A 16,719-nucleotide genomic window follows, 5' to 3' on the forward strand; every position below is an offset into this window, starting at 1 on the left:
CCAGGATAGTTCTAGCTGTAACCATATACTTCTCATCCCGTGTCGCGAGATACAACTTGACCAGAAACATAACTGGGTAACCAAGGTGATAGTACCGCTGATTCGGCGCATCTCTTTTACAAGTGAAGAAATCTCTCTTGTCATCCGGGATACCATCTATGAACAAATCTCCAGTGTCTCCGCGAATTTTTAAGAAAAACTCGTCGTCCATTCTCGGTTGAAGATCAACAACTTTCTTGATAAAGTTTCCACATTCTACAGCAGTTGATATGTCTGTCGATTAAATAAGTTAAATTACAAATGTTCAGGACATTTTAACAATAAAAAGTAGAATTTATTACAACTGCCGTTCAGGTGGGAAGACAAACCAACCCAAAGGCTATGAAATGGCTGTTGAGCATTAGATCTGTCATTGCCACGATTTCGATTCCAAGCTTGTGACCGACAAGGATACAGTGTGGCCTGTCAAACCTCGTGGGTTTTCTCCCGTTCCTAATAAAAACTACGCATTATCGAATTATTATATTAAAATTGTACCATATCTTACAATTACTTAGTATGCGTTGAGTGGGCGCTACCCCCACCCCCTCTCTCTTTGCTTCCAGACTAATATTCCTCAAAATAATCATGAATATTCAACAAGTCAACAAAAAGAGAGAATGGCTATAAATAGACGGGATACGATAGAAGATGAAGTAATAATATCTTAGTATTATGCCAGTCAGTAATACAGTTTGGGGCGTCACAAATAATATATTTAGAGACCTTTATAGCTAACAAGGGGTATATATCTTTACCGCACTACTTTTCTTCACCAAACAGAATACGGCATACAGTGAGCTATGTGGGAAATTTTGAAGAAAGGCTAGACGCTTGTGCCTTGTCAGGCCCTCAGTCTTGCACAGTTGATAGGGGTAAAGCACACTTGATAATACCCGTGAACCTTCTCGGCTAACACCGGGATCGAACCCAAACCTTCTGGTTAGCGAGCCAACACCTTACTCAGTACTCACTGAACTGAGTCACCGCGGATCCCTATATAACTGGTGTCCCTACGTCGTCTAAAGGAATATGCGAACTAATACGATTTCATCTGTACAGAATCTGTCTAAATAAAATCAAAGATGTCCGTGTTTACGTTCGTCCATCACGCTTCGTGGCTGTTACCTTACCTACCCCCCCCCCCCCCCACACACACGTGATATCAAATTAACCAGTATGATCCCGTCAATGTTTTAGGTCATCGAATTTGGGCCCCGGGCGAATAACGCTTCGCCGGAGCTTTCTAACCCCACATTGAGGAAAGTTACCTGCCTAACATCGTGGATCGTCATCTGGGGGAATCGACCACTTCTTGTTTTTACCTGAAGTGGCTAGACAATGATTTGTTTTTAAATTTGATTTTTCCTTTATTTAACACTGTACATACTTCGGTTTTTTTTTAAAAAAATATAAAGTTTCAACCGTTGTTTTATTGTGGGTTTTAGTCAGGGAGGAAACGACCACTGACTAGACAATTGTTGTTAAATTTGAAGATTTAAAGGGTGATTCTGATCGATACGGTATATTATGACATTGAAAAGTAAAACATATTTTGTGAACAATCGCTGATGAGAAAAATATAGTCTACTTGATTTTGAAAGGCCCGTTGTCCAAGTGCGTGTTTATGCGGCGTATTCGCCGTAGAAATAGTCGATCTAACGCTAATGTAATGGGACTGTTTCCGTATAACCGGCACAAACGCGTACATAGAAAAGGGGCCTAATGGTTATTTCGGCCATCTAAAATTTCTGAACGGGATGTCACATTGAAAAGAGAGAAAAAAAAAGTTTAGAAATTTTGAAATTCGGCAAATATTTCCCTGAACCAGCCACAGTTCTCTGCTGTTTGATCGTATGTTTCTATAATGGTGGAGTCCGGCAGGAAACGCCCCTCCTTATCCTGGTAATTCAACATATTCTCAGCTATTTTCTCCGCCATTTCCTTGTAGGCTTTCTCTTTTGTTACGGCGGCAAATAACGCAGCGCCATACATGACCTGAAATAAAATATAAAGGGGTTTAACGACCTAATATTCTTTACCAGTCAGACTTGGGGGTGGGGCGAATGGTTAACGCGTGCGTGTTGTATCCGACGGTCTGTCATTAAGTCAAGTGGCGTGGTTTCGATTCTCCGCTAGTTTTGTGTCGAGTGGACGTTACCCCCTCTCTCTCTCTCCCTCTCTCTCTCTCTCTCTCTCTCTCTCCAATCAGGCTTATGAAAATGGGCACACTTTATGCAATTTTGCCAGGGCAGCGGCTTTTCCGTTTACTCATAATCGAATTCCGATTGTCAAGGGATCTTTTACGTGCACGCCTACTTGTAAACGAGTTCTGGGATTCTCCGCTAGTTTTGTGTCGAGTGGACGTTACCCCCTCTCTCTCTCTCCCTCTCTCTCTCTCTCTCTCTCTCCAATCAGGCTTATGAAAATGGGCACACTTTATGCAATTTTGCCAGGGCAGCGGCTTTTCCGTTTACTCATAATCGAATTCCGATTGTCAAGGGATCTTTTACGTGCACGCCTACGTGTAAACGAGTTCTGGGATTTCCCTGCCCTTTATGAAGGGATTCTACGCTGGGGAATAATGAGAAACTTTCTCGGCCAACGACAGGGTTTAACCCCGGACCTCCAGATAGAATCAGCTCAGTCGAGTGTGGCGGAGGAGGGGGAGGGGAGGGGGGAACTAACAAATATAAATACAGATAAACCCCGACAGGGTTGAACCCCGGACCTCCAGATAGAATCAGCTCAGAGTGTGGCGGAGGAGGGGAACTAACAAATATAAATACCAATAACATATCAATTCCGTAGACAGCTCCACCTCGTGCTCCCCGTCCAATAGGAATGGATAGGGACTTATCCTTCGTCAGTCACACATGTGAAATGAAATGGCGTTTAACACCCTATTGTTCTGTCCCGACTGGGCTAATGAAGACGGGGTCAAACAGGTGCTACACCTTAATAAGAGATGGTCGCGCATTCAACATCCCCAAGAAATTTTCACTGCTCATGCATGAATACAATCTGATTAGGCTAATAACAGATGTTTTTTTCAATTCGTATTTCGTTTTCTAACGTTTAATATTCCGTATTTTGTGTTTTACCAGACTCCATTTTACTTATAAAACTCTGACAAGTTCTATCATTGTGTTATGTTCTTGGTTGTGTACTTTGAACAACCAATGAAAACGTTTTACTATCACCGATCTAATTATAGAGCATGGGTAGGCTAATACACAATCTGTTTGTCTACCACTCACATTCTCAATGACGTCACCCCCTTAGTAACCGCCCTTAAAATGTATAAACTACCTTGTGACTTTTATTATATGTGTAGACAGGAGCCCCACAAGAAACTGTGAATTCCAGGATAGTTCTAGCTGTAACCATATACTTCTCATCCCGTGTCGCGAGATACAACTTGACCAGAAACATAACTGGGTAACCAAGGTGATAGTACCGCTGATTCGGCGCATCTCTTTTACAAGTGAAGAAATCTCTCTTGTCACCCGGGATACCATCTATGAACAAATCTCCAGTGTCTCCGCGAATTTTTAAGAAAAACTCGTCGTCCATTCTCGGTTGAAGATCAACAACTTTCTTGATAAAGTTTCCACATTCTACAGCAGTTGATATGTCTGTCGATTAAATAAGTTAAATTACAAATGTTCAGGACATTTTAACAATAAAAAGTAGAATTTATTACAACTGCCGTTCAGGTGGGAAGACAAACCAACCCAAAGGCTATGAAATGGCCGACTACTCTGCTTAAATTATCGTGCTGTGTACGTAGTCAATAAAGTAGCCATTACACAATTGCAAGCAAATTTGACCGTGGATGGGTTTGTTCTAAATGATAAGGCCAGCTGAATTTTTCGTCATAGGTCACGAGATGTAAACAGGGCTAATGCTAACCCCAATGCTTACCTTAACCCTAATCTACAGTCTCGCCAACAATCACGTGTCCTAACCTTATTAACATCTCAGCGACCTTGACAAAAAATGAGTTGGCCTTAGCAAATAGATTTAACACCGTGGATGCCGGTTTGGACACTTTACCCCAAAACGCACGAATACGCCTTTAACCAAGAAAATGGAGACGATAACATTTTGTACTGACTCCTCCATTTCGCAATATGCCGGATTACTGGCTTTTCCTACAAGACGCTTGTCTCCGATATTACTCCGTGGAAGCGGACGAAAAGCCCCAGAAGACGAATAAGAAGAAGGATATGGCTGAAGAATTATAAATAAATTTGCTCACCACCAAAAAATAACATGATGAATCCAACATGGGCGGCGTAGAAAGAACAAAGAGTCTGTTCCAGGCCCTTTCCACCACCATCACTTCTATAAGGTTCATACCAGGTGAAGGCCTTCTGGACGGGATTGTAGAATGTTCTCATGTAATTTATGGCGGGAATGGCTATGTCATATCTTCCCGCTCTTTGTGCCGCCATGGCAATCCACCCATTAGTATAGCCCCATAAGTAAGATATGTGCCAATCGTCGGTTTTCCCTTTCCAGCCCTTAATTTCTGGATGAGACAAAAAGTCGCCATTGGGTTGTAGGAATCGTTCCTTAATAAAATCCAACATTCTCTTAGCTTCCCCGGCATAACCTTCAAACAGCAGCTGAGTGGGAACTTTATAAATGGCGCCCAAGTCATCCTTTATCCTGGGGTCTCGGAACTGACCGTTCGGTTGTATTTCCCCAGCCAGAAACTTGACAGCCCGTTTACTGGCTTCTCGGTACCGATCCAATGCCATGGTAACGCTCTAACACTGAAACAAACAAATGAAATGAAATAGGTTTTAACATCCTACTGTTCTGCTCCGATTGGGCTAATGAAGACGGACATACGTCATACAGTGTGCTACTCCTACATCGAATTCCAACTGTCAAGGGATCTTTTACGTGCACGCCAATATGTACACGGAACCTCGGTTTTTCGTCCCATTCGAATGACACGCGACCTCCAGATAACAAATGAAATGAAATGGTGTTTGATGTCCTACGTTTCTTCACAATCTGGAATCGTGAAGACGGCCATACGTCATGTATTACAACGAGGAATTTTGCCCGGGAGGCGCCGTTCAGCAGTCAATGGTTCTTTTAATGCCTACCGACCTGTATAGGCTACTGGTGTACCTCGCTGTTTTCTTCCCCTCCGAATAACTAGACATTGTTCCTTGTCCGTGTTTCACTCATTGATTTTATTCATTAGATTAATTATTTTTCTTTAAGACTCTCGGCCCTGAATATGAAACCTGAACCAACAAATAAATGAGAAATGGTACAACACAGTGTTTATTATAGAGATAATGAGCATACCCTAACCAGTGCACAACACCAACTACAACAAATATATGATTGATTCACATAACTAATGTCGGTTGTACCTGTTCTAGTTACGCCATATTTAGACATCTTACCTGGAAATTGTTGACAATAAAACTGACTTTATCTCAGATAAATGGAAAATATCTACCTGATTCAGGTTGTCACGTGATCATAAGAGGCGGATATAGTGAAGGAAACGGGGGAGCCGTCTCAGGGGAATCAAGGCAAAAATAAAATGGGATGTAAAGTCCTGCTGTTCTGCTCAAACTGGGCAAATGATGACGGGCATACGCCTTACAGTGTGCTATGAGGGAAATTTTGCCCGGGCAGCGGCTCTACGGCCTACTCTTATATCGAATTCCAACTGCCAAGGGATCTTAAACGTGCACGTAAATATGCACACGGGGCCTCTGTTTTCCGTCCCATCCAAACAACTATACGTTGTCCATTGTCAGACCCTCTGTCCTACACCAGTGACAAGTGGAAACCATGCGGGAAAATCGGAGATGGGGGAGAATCTAGCAGGGTGAAAAAGAAATGGGGTTTAACGAAGTTGGACATACACCATGTTGTGTGCTACTAGGAATATTTTTCCCGGACGGCGGCGTTTCGTCCCATCCAAACGACTAGACGCTGTTGACATAGTATCGGGTTATGGAATGACGAGGACAATTCGACAACTAGGTCATTTCGGGACTAACATATGGTTCAATTTTATTTCAATAATTCGCTTGCGCGTACAGATTGGGTCGGAGTGGGAGTAAACCGGATGACCCGGAGAAAACCCACGAGATTGACCAGGCGACCCTACTCATCGAAACCACGCCAATTGTCTCAATAACAGACCTCATGATCCAACCATTCGGTCAACCAGCCTCCCTCAAAAGAGCAGCGATGGCTTTCAGAGACCTGGATAGTGATGCTAGTTGTAAGATTCTGTGATGCGGTTGCTTGAAGGATCCGTTATAAGCGGCGTCTTGCCGAATTTTCTCGTGTCTCGTATGACACGGCCGAACTTAGTATACACCTTAGTCGAGGCCCCCACTAGATCTTGAGGCCCTGGGCAGGTAAATCGGACACTCGACGAAGTATACAGAATCTTAACAGGTTTCTATTTTTTATGCATACCACGTGAAGATGTTTGCTTATGTTTATAAGATCCGACCGATCATTCCTCGTAGCAAGAAACAAAATATAAATCTCAGTTTCATTTTATAGCTTTTGTTCTTCCTTTATAGTACAATTTAACACGGTAAAGTCAAAAAATAAGAGCCAACTGCAGGTTTCGTCAAGATCAGGGCCAGGACACGTGATTGTTGACGAGATCGTGGGTTTGGGTAAGGACTAGGGTTAGAGTTAGCCCTGTTTACATCTCGTGACATCTGAATAAATCTGCAGTTGGCCTTTTTAGACCCAATCCATAAGATACGTAGAATTTATGCTAACCCGTGTGGGGCGCCAAGTGTTATTAGCTCTGACACCACTGGGTGCAGACAACTCTTAACACTCAACTGAGAATAAAGTCGAGTAAACGTTGACCCCAATCTCATCTTTATTTCATAAAATAATATATCTTAAAGTCATTTATGATAAGATAAAGTACAAATATAAAAAAAAATGTTGAATCGACAGGTTTGATTTTGTGATAAATAATATTGATAACGGTTTGATAATCGTTGTATAATCACTTCATCACGTCTGTTATTCTCAGTGGTGTAGATAGGGGGTCGGACAAGGACAACTGTCTAGTTGTTCGGATGGGACAACAAACCGAGGTCCCATGTACACACATTGACTTGCACGTAAAAGAACCCTTGACATTTGGAATTGGAAATAAGAGTAGGCGGTAGCAAAATGTCCCTCAAAGCAGAATTCACGACGTACTTCATTAGCCCAATCGGTTCCGAGAGGGAGAGAGACAAATTGGGTTTAACGTCCACTTGACACAAACTAGGTCATTTTGGGACAAACATATGGTTTAATTTTTATTTCAATAATTCGCTTGCGCGTATGGTTCTTTAGCAGTGGGAGGAAACCGGAGGACCCGGAGAAAACCCACGAGGTTGGACAGGCGACCCTACTCCTTGCCACGTACAACCGGGGATTCGAAACCACGCCAGTCGACTCAATGACAGACTTTATGATACAGCGCGCGCACGCTAACCATTCAGCCATCCACCCCCCCCACCCGTGCTCCGATAGGAGTAATGAAGACGGGTTTATGTCATTCATTATGATATAAAGAACATTTTGCACTGGCAGCGGCGCTACGACCTACTCTTATATCGAATTACAACTGCTAAGGGATCTTTTACATGCACGCCAATGTGTACACGTTTTTTCGTCCCATCCGAACGACTAGACAGCTGTTCTTGTCAGGCCCTGCGTTTTGCACCACTAACAGGGAGGAAACCATGCCGGGAAATTCGCTTGTGCGTAGGGGTATTTAGGGGTCTTTAGCTGTAGGGGTCTTTAGCTGTAGGAAGAAACCGGAAGACTCGGAGAAAAGACAGGGTTGTACAGACGACCCTACTCCTTGTCACGTACAACCGGGCAATCGAAACTACGTCAGTTGACTCAATGATAGACCTTATGATACAACGCACACGCGCTAACCATTCGCCCCCCACCCCTCGTCCCCAATCGGTTCAGAAGAGTATGACGACGAGGTCTTTATCATTTCTAGGTAACGACACAGCATGATGGTGTTGACGAGACGTTAAATTGAGGGAGTGGGGGATGGAAGGGGGGGGGGCAAGATGAGGGGCGGAGGCTGTTGAGCATTAGATTTGTCATTGCCACGAGTTTGATCCCAAGCTTTGTGACCGACAAGGATGTCTAACCTCGTGGGTTTTCTCCAGGACCTCCGGTTTCCTCCAGCTCCTAAGAAAAACTACGCATTATCGAATTATTATATTAAAATTGTACCATATGTTAGTCTCGAAACTACTTAGTATGCGTTAAGTGGGCGTTACCCCCACCCCCTCTCTCTTTGCTTCACAGTATTCACACTCCTACCAGGAGGATTTGTAGCGTGAGAAACACGGGGCTAACGCGACCACTGCACAGTGTATAGGCCTATCCCCAGATCACATCTGGTGATTGAGGGCCTAGATATAAAATAAAGATCAGCTGACGATATGATAACAGATATACAAGGTCGATTGTTGATTAACTTTTTATCTTTTATACACAGGTAACCTCTACAGGTAGACATAGTCTTTTTAACAGGTATGACCATTTTTGTTCCTCTTTAGAAAATAAGATCGTGAACCGAGATCCACTCTTTTAACTGATTTGAGCAAAGTAATCGTCGGTTTCAGTTCTGTATCTAGGAAGGAGCCATAAGTCTTGTTTTCGGCCATGTAGGTTTTTGAGAACGTTCTGACAGGTATTGTCATTGGTGGGCACCCTCTTTTACATGTATCTTACAAGATGGTTCAAACGCACTGACAAATAGAGGCTAAATACATGCGAGGTGACACTCAGTATCTATATGCGATACTGAGCTGTACATAGCCAGGTAATTAATCTAGGTCACCTTCAAGGTAAATAGGGCCGGCCAGGAGTCTGATTTGTCATTAATTAAACATACATTATGCAAGATTTAAATGTACCTATTGCAGGTCTTTCTTTAGGCCTGAAATCTTATCTAAATTATTACTTATAGTTACAATTTCATATTTTCTAAGAAAGTCAAAACATAATTATTTTTATGTCTTTTGCTCAGTAGGCTGTTATACGATCATGGGATATCTATCTTACACTTAAAAATCTTCACACCGGGAATAATAACACAATTACCTCCCTTGTTTTCCTATTCCCCACCATGGAATAACTATCTTCAAACGTTTGAATTTAAGTTGAAAATGATATTTTTGCCAATTTCTCAACTGGCAATAGTGACTTATAGGATTAATAGGATTATACTTTAACAAGGTAGAACTGTTTATAGATACCATATATTTTAGGGCTTTATTTTAATACATTTTAAAAATATAACTTAAAAATATGAAATTGTAACTTTAACATGACAAGACCATAATCAACTCTCGATGTCATCTGATGGGTCCCAATTTCCATTGACGATTAACTGCAGAAATGGATAATCGAGATTTTGTTTATTACCGTAACAATGGTAACAATGACAATCGAGGCTACAGTGTTATTAAAATGAGTATTTCTCGGCTCATAGTAAATAATATGACTGACGAATACTCTCAATAATAAAAAGTCAGCGTATTCTGTAGGGCATAATATTATCGGAATTTCAATAATTGGCTTGCACGCGCAGGGGTCTTGAGTAGTGGGAGAAAACTGGAGGACCCGGGGAAAAACCCACGAGGTTGGACAGGCGACTCTACTCCTTTGTCACGTACAACCTGCGAATCGAAACCACGCCAGTTGACTCAATGTAGACCTTATGATACAACGCGCACGCGCTAACCATTCGGCCATCTAACGCCCCTACGGTTGCTCAGTAAAAAAAACGTTTGCTCCGTAATCGAGCCCTGCGTTGGCCGACAAGGTCATCGGATTTTCCGCCGTGGTTGCACCTTGTCAGAGGTGCAGGACAGAGGGTCTGTCAAGGGACTACATATAGTCTTTCGGATGGGACGAAAAAACGAGGTCCAGTATACACAATGGCTTGCACGTAACATTTCCCTTGGCAGTTGGAATTCGATATAAGAGTAGGCTGTAGTCGAGATGGGATGTAGTTGAAATGGGAGGGTACCAGCAGAACAGTAGGACGTTAAATTCCATAATACTAAGAATTGGGGGTCGTTATTTTAGTAGGTATAGAGAATGGGGTACCGAGGTTCTAGTGAACTCCATAATTCTAAGAATTGGGATCGTTATTTTATAGTAGGTAGAGAAAATGGAGTACCGGGATTCTAGTGAACGAGCTGTCAAGTTCTTGGCTGAGAGACTAAACGAGAAGGGGCAACAACCGGAAGAGGATATGAGGAAGGAAGTATCGTCTATTTATAAACTACCCAATCAGTTATTGTTATCTGGTAGAGAAGCCTTGTGTATGAAGGTTTTAGATGATATTAAAAAAAGGTAAACTCCTCAATAATCAGTCGTTAATATGAATTGGAATCTTCTGGGATGCTGCTCGGGATGTTCGGGTTTCGATCCCGGCGTGGCTTCGACTTGTTTGCAGAAGAGGGTTGTGGTTCTCGTTGATATTAAAGAAAGGTATAGCTGTCCGTTGAAATTAATTAGGATCTTTCTACCGTGACTCAGTGAGTGAGACGATGGCTCGCTCTAGTTCTGTATTACTTCTGAAAGCCGCCGTGACTCAGTGAGTGAGACGATGGCTCGCTCTATTTCTGTATTACTTCTGGAAGCCCCCGTGACTCAGTGAGTGAGGTTGTAGTTGATTAACCGAGTGGTTCCGATATTGGCAGTGAAAGTTCCTCGGGGTTTTCCGGCAGAAACAGTGCCTAGTCGTTCGGAGGGAGCTGGCCTTAACAATTAGATTTAGCCCTGGATACCCACTCCTGTAAAGAGAGAGGGATGGGGTTCAACTTCCCCTCGCTACAAACTAGGTCATTTCCGGACTAACGTATGGTTCTATTTTATTTCAATAATTCGCTTGCGCGTAGGGGTCTTTAGCAGTGGGTGGAAACCGGAGGACCCGGAGAAAACCCACGAGGTTGGACAGGCGACCTACTCACGTACAACCGGGAAATCGAAAACAGTCCTTATGATACAAAGCGCACGTGCTAACCCTAACCATCTACCCCCCCTCCCCCCGCGAATCTAAAAATTTCAACCAAACATTATTGTGAGGTAGTGTGAAATTATAAAAATATCACACTGAATACATTATAATATAAAATGGAATTTATAAATAATTTCAGATTTTTGGCCCCAGATGGCGACTTCCTTTCATTCCCAGAGAAAACCGGCTGGCAGAGAAAGACATCGTTATGGCTTCTGGCTTATAACTGGCCATACGTGAACGGCTGGTTGACGGTGACTGCTCAACGTGCTGCTAGATATGACATATCCAGACCGGCATATAATTATATCTTAAATTTTTATAATCCCGTCCGAAATGGTTTCTTATGGCGGGAAGCCTACGACAGCTCAAAGGGTGGAAAGGGTATTGACCAATCCATATGTGCGTTTATGTGCGGTCACCTTGGTTACACCAGTTTGTTTATGGGAGGTAAGGTCGGTTTGTTTGTATTAGAAGTTGTACCTTGAATTAAAAGCATAGACTGGATAACCTGCTCTAATACGTCAGACTCGCTCCTATGTCAGAATAGCTCAGTGACGCAGGAACCAGCCTGACGTCATTTAGAGCAGGTTCTCCAATCTATTAAAAGCATCGCCATGTCAATTTGTGCCAGAAGGTATCTGACCACGTGCTTTACGGGGGCGATACTTTGGATTTGTAGGCCTATTTCGGAAGCCGAAGTTACTGGACACTTAGGAAGAGGATGGTATTAGTTTCAACAACTAATGTATAATGTAGTGAAACCAATAGTTGTAGCTTCACTTTCATTGACTATGGCAACTGCTAATATCATCTTCCTATCCAACGTGACTACGTTTCCGAAATCCAAATATAAAATAGCACTCCTTTTAAAGTTGCCATGGTAACACCAGTCATCACTGCCGGTTAGGTCTAGGGTTTTTAATACAGTTGATGAGACAACTTAGTACAACGTTAATATCAAATCAACGAACCGCGTTATTAATGACTAATATTGACCGTGGTCATTCTAATTTGTATCATAGGATTTGATTGGATAACACCAGGCCCGTATCTAGAGAGCCCCCCCCCCCCCCCCGTAAAGAAACGGTCGACCATTTAAAAAAATAGATATACATTGTCCGTAGATTTTACAGCACCACTGAGAACACTTCCCGCCCCCCCCCCCCGGCCCTGGATAACACATAATAAACTCGCCAGATAATCACCGTTTAAACCAAAGACAAAGATAACTTTGATCTCAATTTGATTTTCAGATTTTGATAGAGCAAGAGCAACTGCCGAAGTCTTATGTCGCTTTGTATCCAAGCAACCGAATCTCGATAAAGAGTTCCTAATAAAGATGGACGCCAGTACTGGCGAACTGATGTCGAGTGGCTGGAAAGACGAGGACAAAACCTTTTTCACGATTGATAGAAAGGAGGCTGATAATCGCTACTACCAGCTCGGTTTCCCAGTCATATTCTTACAAAAGATGTACTTAGCAACCGGTGAAAAGCATTTCCTAAACGCCGCATGCGCCATCTTGGATTTTGCAGACACGTGCCATCCGAATGTATATAAGTATTACAAGACGCATAAAGTTGGTTACGGTGCCGCTCTGGTTGCTAGGGCCACCGGAAATGAAAAGTACCGAACGATGGCCAAGAAGATTGCTGATAATATCCTGACATTCCAGGAACCAAGCGGCCTGTTTTTACCCGACTGTCCAATGCTAGAACGACTCGATCAATCAGCCGAATATTCGGGATGGTTACGAGAAATATATGTAGAATTGGACGGTTTTGTTGCCAAATAATTCTTTAAAGTAACGGTGCTCCATTGGCATTTTTCGCTAAATTATCAAATTTCTCACGGCGTAATCCACGCTAATATGTACTCAGATTGATTATTTATTATACAAAATACCACAGCTAGATAATATACCGGCTTGGATTCAATTAGGCCTATCATTAAATGATGGCGGGTTATTGCATAGCGAGCAGCATAGATTGACATATCTCTGTAACTACTGAACGGAATTGAACCATTATTGATTCACCTTTTACAATATTATAGTTTGTAAGTGATTCCTTTTGCTTAAAATGGCGCATCGGGACTTTAAAACGTCCAGAATTATAAGCCTGTAAATATATATTTTATAAAACCTGAAATCGTACTTGCCATCGAAAGCTCTAGCCTGATATTAGGCAGTTGGAAGAGAATAACGTCTGACTATAACATTCAGAACAGCGTCTAACTATAGGCCTAACATTCAGAACAACTCCCCTGACAACATTCAGAACAACTCCTGACTACAACATTCAGAACAACTCCTGACTATAACATTCAGAACAACGTCTAATTATAACATTCAGAACAAGCGTAATATTTTTACATTTATACAATCGAATGACTTGGTTTCCTTGACAACAAAATGTATTTATAAAGAAAGGTTAAACTATTTTAAAACTGTGTTCACTTGTTTGTAGACGCATGGTCCGTCTAGGCCATTTCGGGACTAACGCATGCATCAATTTTATATCAATAATTCGCTTGCGATTAGGGGCCTTTAGCTGTGTAAGGAAACCGGATGACTCGGAGAAAACCCACGGGGTTGAAGGAAAAACGGGAAACCTGGGGAAGGGCAAGTTTAGACATTTTCGATTCCCAAATGAAATATTTCAACAAAAATCTGAAGACTTATTTGAACAGATGATTGACTGTACACATGAACCTATAGTAAGTAAATGGGGCCCACAGCGGCTTAGTGTGTGTGGAAGTCCTGGGTTCGATCCCGAGACTGGCTGAGAAGGGATCTTTAAGAGATGGTCCACAAGGCTTCCCCCACTTGTGCAGGGCAGCAGGCATGGCAGGGAATAGTGTCTTGTCGGTTGGATGGGACGAAAAACAGATAACCGTTGACAGTTGGAAATCGAGAGAGAGAGATAGAGAGAGATGGGGTTTGTGTAGAAAGCAAGGTCCTCAACGAGCGAGAGAGAGAGAGAGAGAGAGAGAGAGAAAGGGGGGGGGTGTAGAAAACAAGGCCGTTAAAGAGAAGTGTTATCCGGTTGTTCTGCGAAATTAGATTAGATATGAGAGAGTTCCCTCGGACTGAGAGGTCAAGGTTAATTGTGACGACAAAAACTACTTCACTGATATAGTTTAGCTAAGGAATGAGAGATTAATCATAGATCAACAACAATAACCAAGATAACCTAATTAAATATAGATATATTTTAGTCAAATAAAAGGGCCAATACTATCTAAGGGAACAAGGCACTAGCTCACTAATCAGGAGTAGCCTACCTGAGGTTCGATCCCGGTGTCAGTACGAGGTCTAACGCATGCACTTTCGATCAAAGTATGTCGTTAGGTCAAGTGGCATGGTTTCAATCAACGATTGGTTTCCTTGACAACAATTTTAGACCCCTACTACAAGCGAATTATGTTGTGTTGAGGTGACATTAAGTGGCAATTTATTCGCAAATAAAAAATCTTTCAGCTTCCATAAGTAAGGGTTTGAAATCATCTAGTTGGCAAAATAAAGAAAGTGTCCGAAATCTAATAAAACACAAATTGTGAGGTTTTTAGCAGTGGGAGAAAATTTATAAAGTGTCGTCTATTTATAAACTACCCAATCAGTTATTGTTATCTGGTAGAGAAGCCTTGTGTATGAAGGTTTTAGATGATATTAAAGGACAATATTGGTGTCAGTCATTATCACATATGTGATAGAACTAATTAAACACGTTCCAAATATAATTTTAACAAGCTATATTGAGACATGGGCTCTGATATGGCACCATGATGAGAGAACAAGTCATAAAGAAATAGTTAGAAAGTGTGCGGATTAACCGATATGCCAGCAGACATTGCTCTTATAAATAGCTTCTTCTCTGGGCCCACACAAGGACACCAAACTCGGACATCCTAGACAATAAACGCAGTTGGTGATACATTTAATTTTATTATAGCACAGGGAGGTTTATAATTACCGGTATTTCAGCACAAGTATTATTTCTATAATCAATAAAAAAAATCATAATAAATCATTTACCTGGCCACATTATCAATAAATCATTTACCTGGCCACATAATCAATCATTTACCTGAACCAATACTTTACCGGGACCAATAATCAATAAATAATTTACCTGGCCATATAATCAATCATTTACCCGGACCAATATTTTACCTGGACCATTAATCGATAAACAAATCATTTACCTGGATAAATAATCAATAAATCAACCATAGGATGGGGTTAATAAATATTGAGCAACTGTCTGTGGTTTTAACATATTTTTCACATTTATTTTACAAGCTCTTGTACGACCATATTTAAAGAAAGATTAGAAGCTCTGATTGGACCGTATACACAAAATTGAGTCAGGCATCCCCTACTCATACGCGTGGGATAAAAACCCATGTCTTAGATTAGCAATGGCTTCTTATAATTGGCAATATACCTAATATCCTAACAGGTATATTTTCATTAAACATGCATTATTCAAGAGCTAAATCTGCCTACTGCTGGTCTTTCTTTAGGTATGAAATGTTATCTTAATTATTAATTAGACATTAATTAACTTTTCCAGACCATAATCAACTCTTGATGCCATCGGATGGCTGGGATATAAGTAGATTTAAATATGGTATGTGGTGGATGCAGTTACCGTAAACTAGATAATCGAGACTTTGTTTATTATCGTAACAACGGTAGTAATAAAAATCGAACCTAAGCCATAATTGTATTGCCAATATCTAGGCTCAGAGTGAAGTAATTTGACTGAGATTTTCAGCATATTCTCTTTTCATTATCTTTATTTTAACTATTATAGCGAGAAATGTCAGCTCTTTATCTAAATCTTCTTCCTTACATTGGATTCATTAGCAGAATGTTTATTTCATTCATATGTACCAAGAGTATTTGCTGTATGAAATATTTAATCTCTACCAATCGGCTAGATTAAACATCAATTGGCTAAAGCCGACAAAAAAACAGCAATAAGAACACTGTATTTAATCTCTACGTGGACTAGTAATATTTATGGCAAGACTAAGTCTGAATTCTCGGACTATATTATAACAGACTGTGTATTCTGATGCTAGATCTGAGCTTCTAAAATAGTGGGAATTTCAGATCTTATTTTAGCCAAAGACATGGGTGAGGGTGGGGTTGTTCAGGGGAGGTAATCCAAACTGGTAAAAGGATAGTGTACTATACTGTGTATAGTATAAATAAATTCATAGATCCATTGAGAACTTATTTCTTTTAATTGATTTCAATAAATAAATTAGTTTCTTAAATTACTAGATGGGGGAGGAGTCAGTGAAATATTTGATCACAAGTGGGAGGAATGTGACCTGGATCTCTGAGTGAGTTGGATACATGGGTCGAGTCATGGTTCTAGAACGTCCTGAAATGACAGAATTGCAATCGAGTAACGTGGAATTCAGTTCTGTCACAGTTCTGTCAGTCCCGACAACGGAGGTGGTGTGAGTAGGATCGTGACGTAATTAAAAGGTTTCGGCAGCATGGTTGGTTGAGATATTTACTTATTCAGTCCTAGCATGCGTTGTAGTCCGAAATCCACCTTTTCACTCGATTCTCACTATATTTG

At 41.4% G+C, this 16,719-nt stretch overlaps 1 protein-coding gene and 1 long non-coding RNA gene across 2 annotated transcripts; one reads left to right on the forward strand and one right to left on the reverse strand.

Annotated features, from left to right (window-relative positions):
• Nucleotides 1-1,478: 1,478 nt before the first annotated feature.
• LOC126815454 (uncharacterized) lies at nucleotides 1,479-4,738 on the reverse strand. The gene is made up of 3 exons (XR_007677918.2): nucleotides 4,304-4,738; nucleotides 3,352-3,677; nucleotides 1,479-2,037 (listed from the first exon to the last, which is right to left on the reverse strand). It is a non-coding gene; the product is annotated as an uncharacterized LOC126815454 (long non-coding RNA).
• Nucleotides 4,739-8,522: 3,784 nt separating this feature from the next.
• On the forward strand, nucleotides 8,523-13,550 carry LOC126815448 (uncharacterized). Its single transcript, XM_050541094.2, has 4 exons — nucleotides 8,523-8,613; nucleotides 10,250-10,446; nucleotides 11,253-11,563; nucleotides 12,370-13,550. Exons 2-4 carry the CDS (start codon nucleotides 10,262-10,264, stop codon nucleotides 12,909-12,911), a joined length of 1,038 nt encoding a protein of 345 aa, XP_050397051.1. The 5' UTR covers nucleotides 8,523-8,613; nucleotides 10,250-10,261; the 3' UTR covers nucleotides 12,912-13,550.
• Nucleotides 13,551-16,719: the final 3,169 nt, after the last annotated feature.

The sequence above is a fragment of the Patella vulgata genome, chromosome 3 (assembly GCF_932274485.2).
Source record: "Patella vulgata chromosome 3, xgPatVulg1.2, whole genome shotgun sequence".
Taxonomy (NCBI): Eukaryota; Metazoa; Mollusca; class Gastropoda; family Patellidae; genus Patella; species Patella vulgata.